General features: G+C 42.7%; 1 protein-coding gene across 1 annotated transcript in view; it reads left to right on the forward strand.

The window, feature by feature from the left end:
• The window catches only part of arhgap15 (Rho GTPase activating protein 15), a 75624-nt gene that overhangs the window by 47051 nt on the left and 13664 nt on the right, over positions 1 to 14909 (forward strand). Inside the window, exon 12 of the mRNA XM_080785313.1 lies at positions 14204 to 14309. Coding sequence (XP_080641439.1) covers positions 14204 to 14309 — 106 coding nt within the window. The remainder of the gene's footprint in view (positions 1 to 14203; positions 14310 to 14909) is intronic.

Consider the following 14909-nt stretch of genomic DNA (forward strand, 5'->3'; position numbering starts at 1 on the left):
ACGCACATATTAACTGTATATATGGTGATTTCGGGTGTACCAGTACAGTACAGTGACAGTACAGTACAGTACAGTACAGTACAGTACAGTAGAGGGTACAGTAGAGGACCCCCACACGGTAACAGTCATTTCTCAACCGTTTCGGACGAGGGGCGGCTCGCCGGAATCGGGCAGACACCCTGGGTGCGTTCCTGTGGGTCTGGAACTTCCGCCCCCCACCCCACCCCCACACAGAGTTGCACCACTCACTTAATTCACACGGGTGTGATTTTTTAGAATAGGTCTACATATGGTGACATACAGGGTTACAGGGTTGTGCAATGACGCATACCTCAAGGCAGGTCACTTGGCTCACCTCTGCTGCATGACCTGTAGTGGTGTAAAGTAACCAAGTACATCTACTTAATTACTGCTTAAGTACAATTTAGAGGTATTTGTACTTTACACCACTACATCTCGGATCAAAATATTGTACTTTTACTCCACTTTTACTCCACTACATTTATTTGAAAACTACTAGTTACTTTTTTTTATTTTGATTATCATTACAAAACATACAGCCGTAGTGTATATGCATTTTGGCCATTTGAAAATAGCCGATCTACAATCTCACAATGCGTACAATGCTATTTTTTTAATATTTTTATACATTTGAAAACTTGAAATGGGACATTCTGCACAATGGGTACTTTTATTTTTGGTACTTCAAGTACATTTTAATTCCATTGTACTTTTAATTCCTGACTTTTACTTCTTGAGTATTTCTATATTACAGTACTGATACTTTTACTTAAGTAAAATAAATGACCTGTACAGCCCCGCCCTCCTTCAAAGGTCACTGTCAGCAGCTCATGAAGGCAGTCATGTGTCACTCACTCCCCTGTCTCACCTGTCAATAAGACCCCCAATCAGACCTATACACCCTCTGTCTCAGCTATCAATAAGACCCCTTCAGACCTACGTATCTGACCCTCCAGTCTGGCCCCACCATATTAGCTGGCTGTACAGGGACTACGGTGCCAGTTGTGTATGCCGGTACACCAGTCGAGCACCCCCCCCCCCCCCCCCACACAAAGACTTCTTGAACCACTGGCATAAACAATGCCAGTCCATGTTTAGAGTGTGGTGCTGAAGTGCTACCTGAGCCCTGTGTCCCCTGCCTCAGCGCTGACCCCAAAAGGCCATGGCGCCATATAAGTTGGTCTCCGAACGTGACCTGAGAACATGATATCGTCGTCGTCAGGCAGAAACCTTGTATCTCCATGTGTCATCTTTTTTATGCGTCGCCGTGTGACCGTGTCACACAAAAGTATATGCTTTGGTTCGGTAATCTCTGAGGTCCAAATTGTTCAGATTGGTGCAGAATGCAGGGAAGATCATAGGGGTAAGACAACTCCCCTCTCTGCAGTCTTTATCATAGTATTTATGAGCAGGCTACAAAAACAGGCTCAAAAAATTGTCAGTGATGTTACCCATGTTTTAAATGGCGAGTGTGTACTTCTGCCCTCTGGGAGAAGATACAAAGAACCAAAGTGGAAGTACATCAGATTAAAAAAATGGTTTGTACCAGCATAAACTAAGATGTTGAACGAGGCTCTGAAACAGCAGTAACTGTGTGAGGCTAGATTATCCACATCATGTGTGCAATTGTGTAATATTGTGTCTCCCTCTGTAATGTATTTTTGTTTGTCATTGATGTTTAATGTGTGGCTGTAGCTGGGGTGAAAGCCCAAGACAAATTTCCCTTGTGGACAATAAAGTCTACCTTGACCGTGACCTTGAAGCAGCAAAAACAGCAGATCTGCTGGCTCACAAAGTGTCGCTGTGAGCTTAGATCTGCTATCTTCGTTGCCAAAAATAGTGATGCCAGGTGGAAAGTGCCTGCCTGTATTATAAATATTAAACCAATGAAAAGTATCAACACAAGCTTGTGACTAAACTAAGTTTCAGCCCAACAGCGACAATAGGCTACTCATTATAATAATAATAGTTGGTATTTTGTTATCTATCACGTAACTAGCGTTGCGGTCCCTTTTTGCAAAGACAAACATGTTTGACTGAGTTATGGAAAACGTATTTGAAGTCTACGCCGGAAGCATCTCCGACAGCCTACTTCAATCAGCCCCGCTCCTCCAAAGCCCAAGTTTTACGCGCGGTCTGGAGAAAGTGTCCTCTATTATCAAATCTGTTCCACACCACGCTCAGAAAATATTCTCACAGAGACCCTGAAAGCAGATTGCCAAACTATCCCAAGGTAGAGGGGGGGCATAATTTGGCAATAAATATTTACATGCTCCAAATGTAGGCCAGAATACCCACTGGCACTCAAGGTGGTTCCATCCAGTTAATCAGATAAGCATGTGCGCGGCTGATGAGTCGCAGACAGCGTTTAGACAACTAATTAGCAGCGGAGGAAGGCTCCTTCATAGCAGGAGGTGTAATTAGGCTAACCTGCTACACGTTACCCAGATCAAACGGCCAGGGGAGGAGAACCAACGTGCACATTTGCGACTAAACGTGGCAGGCAGCGGTAATGTGGGAGGACGAGGAGGGCTGAGTGAGAGATGTAGAGCAAATGTTTTAGCAGGAGCACCTTAGTTAACATTTCAAACAAACGCTTTTCATAGACGTGACATCTTCTTCACTCGAGACGGTGCTTTTCAAAAGGAGATGAGACGGTCGCAGGGACTGCAGTTGTTCTCAAACTTTTCTCCAAACTGAATATGTAATTTGGTAGGTGGATAGCCATCTGAAAATTATTCTGTGCCAGGGGCCCCCATACATGATTAAAATATATAAAAATGTCTTAATGATTCCCCAAAATGTCTAATATTCTATCTTCAAGCTCAAGAGGAATTGTTTGATCCACACCCTTTAAACGTGTCTTTATAATATCAAAACAAATGCTTTGATGAGATAAGAGTCAATCTGAGATAAGAGTGTGCTTCTTTATAAGCAACGTTGGGCTCGTTTTCCCTGTAAAGTTGCTCGTAAATATGCTGGTACAGTAGTTGCGGATTGCAGGTTTTTGGGGCGTAATTGTTTCTAAAGTGTGCTTATTTTGGGCTTGCTTCCTAAATGTTGTTTAAACCAGTGGTTCTCAAATGATTTCATGTCAAGGACCCCCAAATGAATATGTAGGCATATTTGTTCACTGCCATGTTTTAGAAAATAGCCAATATGGTTGTATACAGTATGTTTTAAGTGCTCATGTGGCCTAGTCGCTTCTTTTGGACTTTTTCATAGAACTGGTTGCTTATTTCTCTTGCAGAATCTGGCAACACCGCCAGCTCGTGTCATTCTGATAACGAGCCCGCCGTGTTCCTCTAAATAGAGGAGGACACCGGGCTGGCCCTCTGGATGATGCGTTTAGATGAGCAGTGGAGCTCATCTGTTTTTTTGTGACTCCCTGCCCTGTGCCCATCATCCATCAACCTCCATTTAAGACACTGTGTGAAACGCTCTCTCGGTGGCAATGGAAGAGACGGGTCGTCATCATTAGCACCGCCGCGGCGGCCATCTTGGCGAGTGAAGCTAATGGGGTTGCGTGGCAGGGGGAGCCCCTCTGGGTGTGTCCCCGGCCATGTTGAAATGAGAGGTGGGATCGTTAGGCTAGCCCCTGCATCACCGGCAAACTAATTGAAATCCCCCAGCCCCCCAGCTAAACCATGCAGGCTCTGCTGTAGCGGCGTGCACATTCACAGCAGTGTGCAGGTGGGTGGAGACCACTCATGTTTCCACAAGCCATCAGGCTTTCCATATGTACCCACTCAATTCAATACACTACTCATATTGCTTCTAATAATATGGCAATCATGACTGAGATATGTCATGCACATGTTAACTTAACGTACATGTTAAACAAAGCTATAACTTTCTGATCAACCACACAAGTCCGAGGAGTCGAGGACTGTGGCTTTTAATCTTCCCATTTATTCAATTAGTTTAGCAAAGACGTCCCTTCTCTCCACCTCTCTCTATATGTTCACATGTACACTGGCAGTCCAAATCACAATTGTAGTCAATATACGCTGCTTGGAATCATATATTTCATAAATCGTATATTTACATAGTTGTACGGCATATCACTCGACAAAAACTTCTATTCTGCCAGTTTCTGCTATTTTCCGTGAGGTCAAGCGACTGGACATTACTCACGCCTAAGATGTTACGATCGTTACCACAGCAACCAACGTAGATAGGTCAGCGACGTCTGAGTACACAAATCCAATCCGATCACTTGCAAATTGTCGCTGTTGGGCAGAAACCTCTTCCATATTTTTATACTTTTTGTATTTTTTCTAAAAGATAATGTCCAACGTGATCATGCTACTGCCCCACACAAAAGCATCAATAGTAGCAGATCCACAAGCTTGTAGATTTGATACTTTTGCTATTTTTGAATTTGAATCCTGAAAAGTAACAGTTTTGGACATATGAGGTTTCCACCCGACAGAGACGATATAAGCAGTGTGGCCATTCAATCTTAACAACTTAGCAACTGTTACTTCTCTACGCTAGTTTCCTTCAACACCGAATCTCTTCTCCAGAAATAATAGCAGATCTACAAGCTCAATATGCAGTTTCTGGCGAACGTCTCCCCCCCCCCCCCCCAGAAGAATAGGGGGAATTTTAAAGATCAGATTTGGGGGAAACAAATCAGATTTGCCTGCAGTCTGACTCTGAACAAAAGCCTGATATCTCTCAGTCTGTCTCTCATCTCACTAGGTTTAGTTAGAGGGGGTTATTTTGTGTGTGTGTGTGTGTGTGTGTGTGTGTGTGTGTGTGTGTGTGTGTGTGTGTGTGTGTGTTTTCCTGGGTCCTCAGGTGGGGCCCATGCCCCGTTTTCCTTCCCTGTGAGCTGTTCATTCTTGGATGGCGTAGCGTAGCAGCTGTGTTTGCAGGCCATGATCCTGGCACCGACGGAGCAGAATCTATTATTCATGTGGCCCTAGTATCAGAGCGGGGGATCTGGAATCTCCAGCCACCTGTCTCACAGACAAGCGTGCCTTTTTGTTCCCCGGCAAATCAATGCAAACAAACTGATGAATTGAGTTTTATCTGTTTTGAGAGCTGACATAGATGTCGTTTGAAACACACACACACCACCAACGCCGTTGGGAGAGTTTTGAGTGTTGTTTTGTTTTGTTGTTTTTCTTTCCGACTGGGTTCTTAGTGGGAGTGTTGGGCAGAGCATGTTTTTGCTCAGCAGGTTGAGGCTGCATTGTGCATAGCTTTATGTGATAATTGTTACAGTGTACAGTAGCTGTGTGCCGCTGTGTGCAAGCATTACACTGTGCATTATCTATACTTAGTTGCTTGCATACTACAGGCTTGTAGATCTGCTTGTAGATCTGCAACACTGGCAGTACAAGTCAAGCTTCTGTAAATGAATGTTGACTTTTTCTGACCCCTCTTAACATTCATCCTTTCGTTTTGTCTTTCCTTTCTTGTTTCCTTTGTCTCCTAGTCTTGTTCCCAGAAATTAAAACTGGCAACCATAGTCGTAAAAAAATGCTACTCTGTTAATTTGAAAATGCTAATTAGGGGAAAAGGCACATTATCCCTAGTTGTTTGGTCCTCGTCTTTTTGCCCTCAGTAACCATGGAAATAGGCATGTGCGTTTGTACTGTAACTGGGCCACCCAGGCAAGAAGACCAGAGTTATATGAATGCTTGTCCACAATCTAGAGCCTATATGAATCTAAGAACAGATCTGAAATGGAATGCTACTCAATCTAAGACTAGATCCTGCAGTATATGAATCTAAGACCATGCAGAATGCAGATTATATATGAATCGTATGCACAGGCAGATGCAAAGATACAAAGATGTACAGCATATTTGTCGCGTTGTATCTTTTAAAGACCATAGGACGTAAATATACGTCTTTGGCATGCAATGTGTTTAATACAATATAACTGATGACATTTAGATTGTGTCAAAGACCATGTCTCACCTAGACACCTTGAGCAAGCAGGCAGACTATTAGCTCAATGGTAAAAATCCAGGGTAGAAGTGGTGATCGGCATCATATCCATAAATCTGCCACTATACAGGACAAACATGTATGCTTTATATTTAGTTTTTGGAGCGTCAATTAGGGCTGAGCAATATATTGATATTATATATGTGATATGAGAATCGTCTGGGACTTTGGGTATATATTTGACACATTGTGAGCTTTTAGATGGCTATTGTCTCTGTGTTTGAAACATTTTGAAAAAATGTATTATTGACAGATTGGACAATGCTCTTACAGTATGAATATCTATGATGCAATGTTGCAACAGCCAGCCCACGTACCGTACCACTACTGTAATATTGGCCAACAACTGGGTCACCAATCACCATCACCAGATGCATATTTTATCCAGATTTTTCTTGGAAAAGGGTAAAGTCCATCGCTAGCTTCAGGTCATCTTGGGTAACACACACACCACTTCAACCAGCTTCAAAGACCTCGTCATTTACATATCAATTCTTGTACATATTTATGTTGTGTCCTAGTTGTTAAATATATTCATAATTTGCTATGAGCACTATTAATATTATGGAGGGAAGGGCCTTTAACCGCATGAACCTTAATGCAGAGGTTCCCAATCTTCTTCATGTCAAGGACCCCCACATTGACACTAATTAGCCTGCGGACCCCCGTTTGAAAAGATATGCCATGCAGGGACCCCCATAAGAGAAGAGTTTTACTTAACTCAAAGAGTGTACAAAACTATCATTTAGCTGGGGACCACCTGGAACATCCTCAGGGACCCCTGGGGGTCCCCGGACCCCACTTTGGGAACCACTGCCCTAGTGTACCTATTCTGGAACGAACATTGGGTGGAATTAGTGTCCCGTTGACACGCTTTGTGAGCTAATTTCGGCGAAGAGATTTGATGCAAAGGGAAAAAAGGATTGAACCAAGTATGGAGCCCTGGGGGTCCCCAGTCAATTGAGTATATACAGTATAGCGTTGGTTCTCAAAGTGGGGTCCAGGAACCCCCAAGGGCCCTTGGGGTGGTTTCAGGAGGTCCCCAGCTAAAGTAGATAATGTAGTCTTTTAACCACTATCCACTTATGTAGTTGTTGGCTATCAAAAATAGCAGATCTATACAAGATCACAGCAAAACGAAGTGAGCTTGGAAGTCTTATATTTTGTGCATAAGTCCTTTTCCCCAAATTTCCGCAAAAAGGTTTGAGAACCACGGATATACGGTATATACAGTATACGCCTCAACAGTAAAACATCTCTCCTTCTGAAGTGTCTTTACCTCGGCCGTGTTGAGGAGAACACTCTTTGTTTGTTTGTTTTTTTGTCGCAGAGACATTTCTATTCCGTTGATGCAGCCAGACTCATTGAGTGCAGCGCCACCATTATCAGTCAGATTGATTATTCACTTATTCGTAATGAGTATTAATTATGTTTGTGTATTTCTGTGTTTGGGGTGCCGAGTGAAGCCCTCACATTAATATGCAATGACGGAAATGAATAAATTTTACTTCTGCACGTGTGTGTGCTGGCTGCTGGGTGCGACTTTTGTGGGTTAATTGTGTAATCCCCCCCACCCCACCCCTATAATTCATTTACTCCTGATCAAGATGACACCTTTTTCCTAAGGAAACGGAGGAGGGAGGGGGGAATTCAATGGTACTTATTAGTTAATTTATTTTTATAACTCTTTGAAACTCCACCTCATTTGCATGCAAGTAAGCTGGCCATGCAAATCGTTTGAAATGCAAAAATATATCTAGTTTCTATATTTCATCAAGGAGCTTTTTCATGTTTTATAAATTACAAGACGCCATCCTCTAAGACTTTGTTATTCATTAACCAAAAGCACACAATTGGGATCCATTTAAAATCTTAATCACAACCTGCAGGATTATTTTGCTCTCTGCTAATATTTGCCTTTTGACGGGCTAGAGCGGATGTAAGCTAGCAGACTGGAGGAGCCTGGAGACGCCTCGTACATGCATGCAGGCTGTCTCGAAACAAACTAGGACTCTGTGGTGTTTGTAATGGGATTAGATGAACAGTTTTAGGTGCCGAATGTGTCGCTATAGTCACTGTGTCACCCGTTGAAACAATTATCTGCCAAAAAATAAAAAGAGGCTATTGTTTGGATAATTAATACAATTTATCCGGAAATGGAAAAAGCAAAACAGGGAATTGTGTACATATTGATTTTAGGTTCAGGAATTCTAGTTTGCCATTGTTTGTCAGTGAGAAAACACACACACACACACACACACACACACACACACACACACACACACACACACACACACACACACACACACACACACACACACACACACACACACACACACACACACACACACACACACAAGTTTACTTTTCTCCTTTAGCACACTGACAGAGCTCAAGTATAGAATAACTTGTATGTCCAAAACCGTTAATTTTCAGGAAATGGAATACAAATAAGTTTGCCGACAAAATAGATCTGCTACTTTTGATGTTCTGAAAAGTAACAGTTTTGGACACCCGACAGAGACTCATTATTTAGTTGATACTGTTGATACTGTTGATACTTTTCATCATGCGTGTCACAAGTTGTGTGCTTGTAGATGGGGCTAAAAATCGCTACTTTTCCACGATGCTGTTACACTGTACAGGGCAGTGGTTCTCAAAGGGTCTTTGGGGGGTTCCAGTAAAGGTAGTTAATACAGCATCACAATCATTTTAACCACTATATCAATGGATAACTACTATCGATTCATATGTTGGCTATTCAAAAAATTGCAGATCTACAAGCTCACAGCGCATCACTTTGTGCCGCACTGCGAGCTTGTATATCTGCTATTACACCAATCTAGTCTCCTGGTGGTCCGTGGCACGAAACGTTCTGAGATGGGGGTCCGCGGCCTAATACATTTCAATTTGGGGGTCCTTAATTGACATGAAAATGTTTGAGAACCACTGGATTAGGGCATTAATTTATGTAAGGAAAAATAAACATGAAATATGGAGATACAAGGTTTCCGCCCGGCGACAACTCGCTCTGTTGATGAGTGTTGAAATGTGCAGGCGACCTGTTACTGCTCCTTGCGTTACCCCGTGTCATTGTATTGAATTTCTTTGTCCAACAATGCGCTGTTTGTTTGTGTTTCTGTAAACAGGGCTCAGTGGGGACTTGTAATGGTCTCTTGTCATAACAGGCCATAAATCACTGTGTTCCCTCTAGGTGTCCAAAAAGCGGCCTAATGCTGCAGCCATGGGACTGCTCTTTGACATGACTAATGTTCATTTGAGTCTTCTGTGGGTTAACATCACTCGTCCAAAGACAATTTCCCATCATTTCCCACCAAGCCCCTGTTGCTGCTCCCTGTATGCGATTGATCAGTAATCTTTTATTTTTTTATTTTTTAGTTACTAAATTGGAGGCATTCTTGTTGGAACTTTAACTTGTGTACTACTGGCTATCATTTTGCATCGCATGGTCTCATTTAGAGGCTGCGGGCGTCGAAGTGACTTTGATTCAGTATCAAGATTATTTCAAACTTTGGTCTCATGAAATGAACGATTATTCATATAAGAGTGAAAAGCAGATCTATGAGCTTGTAGATCAGCTATTTATCACTAATTTGTTTTGCACGCCACCATTGTCCAACAAGGTATAATACAGGGCTTAAGTGGTTAATCAGATTAATCGATTTAGATTATAAATTAATATTTAAAAATCTATTATCATTGTTTTTCAGTTAATTATATATATATATATATATATATATATATATATATATATAACTTGATCTTCGATTATTTAATTGGTTTTAAGTCGGTTATTGGTTCTTAAAAAAAGGGTTTTGATATATTCTCGGGTAATTGCCCAGTCCTAATGTCATTCCTAAATTGATCCCGGCCGTTCAGGTGTGTGTGTGTGTGTGTGTGTGTGTGTGTGTGTGTATCGTTAGCTGAAGTGATTCAGCATATTTCTGCTGCCACTGTCCTATAGCAGTACTTTCTTCCTGTATTAAATTAATGACAGTGTCCCCACCATCTGTCCGTAATGCTAGGCTGAGGGGCATCTCCAATATGTCCACCACCGACGGCAAAGTAATTAATGAATCATGTCCTTTGTGCCAGTAATAGAGACTAGATTAAATATTTCAAAGCCAGGCTACTGCTGATAGATTGTGCGCAACAGCAGATGCTGGCAAATGTCGATCCTCCACTTTGAAATAGAAAACAGGGACACCACCTCACGTTGGAAGCTTTAGTCCTGAAAGAGCTAGTTTTTCCCTTTTGACATTTCCAAAAATTCCTTGTGTCGTCGGTCGGTCGGTGGGGAGAAGCGAGTGAAGGCAGCACGAGTGCTGGACTGAGTAACTCGACCCCCCAGTGCTCGAGTCAAAGTACAGTAGCTGGTCGAATATTACTCATTTGCTCTGTCAGAGTTGTACTCAGAAGTACAAATTAAAAGTGCAGTTTCTTTTTAAATATAAATGAATTGCCATATTGAAATGTAGACATTTTCACCCCAAATTGAAAGATTTTCCAGAACTTAAAAATAGCAGATCTGCAAGCTCACAACGTGTTGCATCACGATGCATTGTGAGTTTGCAGAACCTTTCTAGAAATGTCAAATGTCAAAAGTGCAATATTAGTCTTTGCGATGTAGTGGAGTGAAATTCATCCCAAAAAGATCAAAATACTAAGTAAAACACAGACACACCCGTCTCTGTCGGGTGGAAACCTCATTATGTCCAAATTCCAAAGGATCAAATTCAAGAACACAAAAGTAGCAGATCGACTTGTAGATCTGCTACTCTTGATGCTTTTGACACTGTAGTATGATCAATTAGGGCATTCATTTACAAAGATTACGTTAAAATATGGACAGGTTTCTGCCCGAGAGCAATGACACGTAAGTGCAGTAGGGCAGGCTACTAAAGTAAACGTACTTGGTCACTTGTCCACCAATTGAAAACAGCACGAGGTGGTGGTGGAAAGAGAGAGACAGAGAGGGGGGGGGCTTCTCCTGCCTGCAACACATTCCAGAGAGCCTCACCTACAGCAGAAGGTCAGGGGGGGCCCTACTCTCTCTCCCCCTGAACGTGCTCGTCCATCTGTGCCCAACTGGCGGGGGTTGGCACCCGACGCGGGCATCTGCCACCTGTGCTCCGTGCCAGCTCGGTGTACACGCAGACATCTGCTGCGAGCCGTGCTCAAGGGGAGCCTTTCGAACGCTACAACAGACAAGCCGGGCCAAACATTGTCCTGCCTGTGTCTGCTAACAACCTGCCCTAATGAGAACGCCGAGGACAGACTCCATTAGTGGCTCTCTCCCTCTCTCTGTCCTGCACAAGCAAGGGAGGGTGGGGGGTCTCTGGGCCGTCGAGGTGAGAGAGGGTAGGGACGGACGGACAGGCGAGGATGGATCGAGGCAGGGTTCTCACTTTTTTATTATTTTGAAGGCAGGTGAAGAGAGAAAATCATATTATATCATATGATATGACATATATTTAATCTACCTATTATCACCTTAAAAATATTGCAAGAGTCAGGGGACTAAGCAAGACCTAGAAACACTAATACATGGATTACTGTAATGACCTGCTCACAGGACTTTCAAACAAAGCTCTTCGTCAACTCCAACAGGTAAAAACAAAAGGAGATTGGCTCTCCTTTTTTCACCTGATCGTTAAGGTCGTGCAGACCTTTTTTTGCACCGCTTCCACGAGCGTGACCCTTAACGGCCGCATGATGGATGCTTCCCGTGTCACCGGGGGTCAGAGGCCACGCTTCGGGGCTCTCCGATATAAAGAGGAGGATGATGGTCATTTCACTGAGCTCTCCATCGCCTGCATTAGCGCCAATATGTGCCGCTCCCCAGAGGAAGGGCTCCTGCTACCAGTATTCCCACACGCTGCTCATCTAATTGGTCAGCAATCAAGGCTTCGTGTTACTGTAGTATAGAATGTAGCATCTAATGGCTTCCGGTAATAATCAACCATTTCTACTGAAAGTCCCACTTATGACACTCAAAAGGGATGAAGCCAGGAGAGCAGACGTACTTCTGGAAGAAGTACTTGTTTATTGTGTCCTAAACATCATGAACACATTTGTTGCTATTGACTTATACATACTCATCCTATTAATTATTTATGCGAGGTGCTCATGACGAGTAGGCTCGTCTTAAGACGTTTAATATCGATATAAGATTGCCTCGCTGTTTTTGGAAGCACTCTGGTTGCTAGGCAGGGTTGCTAAGGCCTCGTCTGTACTGCATCTGCACGATCAACCACATTAGCTTCCGTTTAGCCACGGCCTTTGCACACTCTTTTCTCGGAAACTACGGCGCTGTTCGTGGATTCGAATAGATCGGCATTGTTCCGAGGTCATTTCAAATTATCCCATGAGTGTGATTGGAACATTGGCGTTTTCTAGAGCAAGGATGGACTTTAGCTCGCTAGAATTGACTATTGCTTTAGCATTCAGGATGGCATCCAAAAGCGTCATAGTGGAATTGCTTCTCATCACGTGGCACCCAAGCACTTTCGTCCCCCAGGTGGAACTCATTGGGCTGTATTTTGCGTGTCTTAAGTACCAGGTCTTATTCCCTAACTTGAGTAAACTAAAGACCTGGAGGCGTGATCAATGCCATTTGGCTATTCTGAGTGGCCAAAGAGCATTGATCACGCCTCCAGGTCTTTAGTTTACTCAAGTTAGGGAATAAGACCTGGTACTTAAGATACGCAAAATACAGCCCATTGTGTTAAAATCAGAGCTGGTTGCAAAAGGGGTGAAGTGGCCCTTTAACACATCCCATCCATAGGACGTATGGAAAGTTGGAAACGTCATAGGGAATCCAATCGACGGATGCATAGGACCCCCCCCCACATGGAAATATAAATTGCATATAGAGACATACATTTATTATTTATCCACGTATATTAACCTGAATATGGCATACACAGTATATGCAGCATAGGCTATATTCTGCATATACTTGCCATATATTGGCATAATATGTTCATATATTTAAAATAAAACCATAGCACCACCATTAGCCTTTTCATTTCCCTACAAGGTGCTCATGCACCACCACAGTTTGGGAACCACTGTGTTAAAGGACTACTTCACTATTTTTCAACCTGTCTTCACATCGTCTGTCAGGTGGAAACCTTATATCCCAAACTGTTACTGTTCAGGATTCAAATGAAAAAATAGCCAGAGTAGCAGATATACAAGCTCAAAATGGATCTTTATAATCTGTTTAAAATGGCTGAAGTGCTCCTTTGAGTCAAAGTAGAAATACCACAATATGTGTATAAAATAATACTACCCGCATTCTCAATTTTACTTGCGTTAAAAAGCACAAACGTGTTGGCATAAATATAATAGTAGGCCTACAAACATTTTTCAACTCTTTCGAAATAAGCAGATAGCCTATATATACTGTACAAGCTCGTAGATTAGGAGTGTTGTGAGAATGTGGAAGTATAAAATGGGGCTTAACTGGTAATTGTATGTTTTGTATTCATATCTGTACATTTACAAAGTATCTATATTAACTCAAGATGTCAAATTTGCATGGTGTAAGAACTGCATTATTTACAATTGGCAAGTACAATGCCAGAGGAAATGTACTTAGTTAGTTGCTTTACTTTTTTGAGATCTATACAGTGTCTACTGTAGGTGTGGGCTCTTAGGCTATATGAGATCTATACAGTGTCTACTGTAGGTGTGGGCTCTTAGGCTATATGAGATCTATACAGTGTCTACTGTAGGTGTGGGCTCTTAGGCTATATGAGATCTATACAGTGTCTACTGTAGGTGTGGGCTCTTAGGCTATATGAGATCTATACAGTGTCTACTGTAGGTGTGGGCTCTTAGGCTATATGAGATCTATACAGTGTCTACTGTAGGTGTGGGCTCTATACAGTGTCTACTGTAGGTGTGAGATCTATACAGTGTCTACTGTAGGTGTGGGCTCTTAGGCTATATGCGAGCGTTTTAGCCACATCTAAGGAAAACTTCCTCCCTGCACCGTGCCTTTGGAATTAATTACTCCGTGGTCAGCGCGGCATGACTGACCATAGTTTATGAGTAAGTTTTAATTACCGAAGCAATTAGAGTGCTCAAAGTAAGTAAATTAATCAAATTAATTATAGTATCGCAGCTGGCCCTTAATGTCATGCATAAAATGCCTGCTCCATTTTTTTCTTTTTCTCCTGTGCAGAAAACAAGGATCCTATGCAGAAGGTGCAGGCTATGAAGAACTTGGTCACACAGCTTCCCAAACCGAACCGAGACACCATGGTAGTCCTCTTCAGCCACCTACAGAAGTAAGTTCATCCTGATCGAGCTCTCAATGTTACATATCAGCAGGGGTGGCAAAAGGTACTCACATTTTTGAGGGGTGCTACCAAGCTAGCAAAGATCCGCCGACCCCAGCCTGGGGCTGTTGTATCAGGGGCGTTACTCCGCTGTCGTATGGCTATATCGGTGCTACGCTGTCCTCACGGCAGAGAGGTCTCGCTCAGTGGAATGGGTGGGGGTGAAGACCGGTTCCTTTCCAACTCCTACATGTCCAGCTTTGAGGGTCTGTGTAAACATAAACATTGAAGAGAAAAGTGATGACGCAAATTGTGATTGGTCGGAATGATGATGATAAGAGCACCCCTCACTTCACATATGCTAGCATATGCACACACATACACGTGCACACGCACACACATTATATCGTCGCTGTCGGGCGGAAAACTCCCATGACCCAAATCTTAACTTTTCAGGAATTGGGGAATTATTTTTTTAACTTTAAACTTTAAACTGTTCCAATCAAGGCAAATTCGTTATTTAGTCACAAGCTCTTGAGCCAGAAGGCAAAGCTCTCTGTCTACCGAGCAATCTTCGTTCCCACTATTACCTATGGTCATAAAGTGTGG

This window comes from Protomyctophum bolini, assembly GCF_963924005.1.
Source record: "Protomyctophum bolini genome assembly, chromosome: 16".
Classification (NCBI taxonomy): Eukaryota; Metazoa; Chordata; class Actinopteri; order Myctophiformes; family Myctophidae; genus Protomyctophum; species Protomyctophum bolini.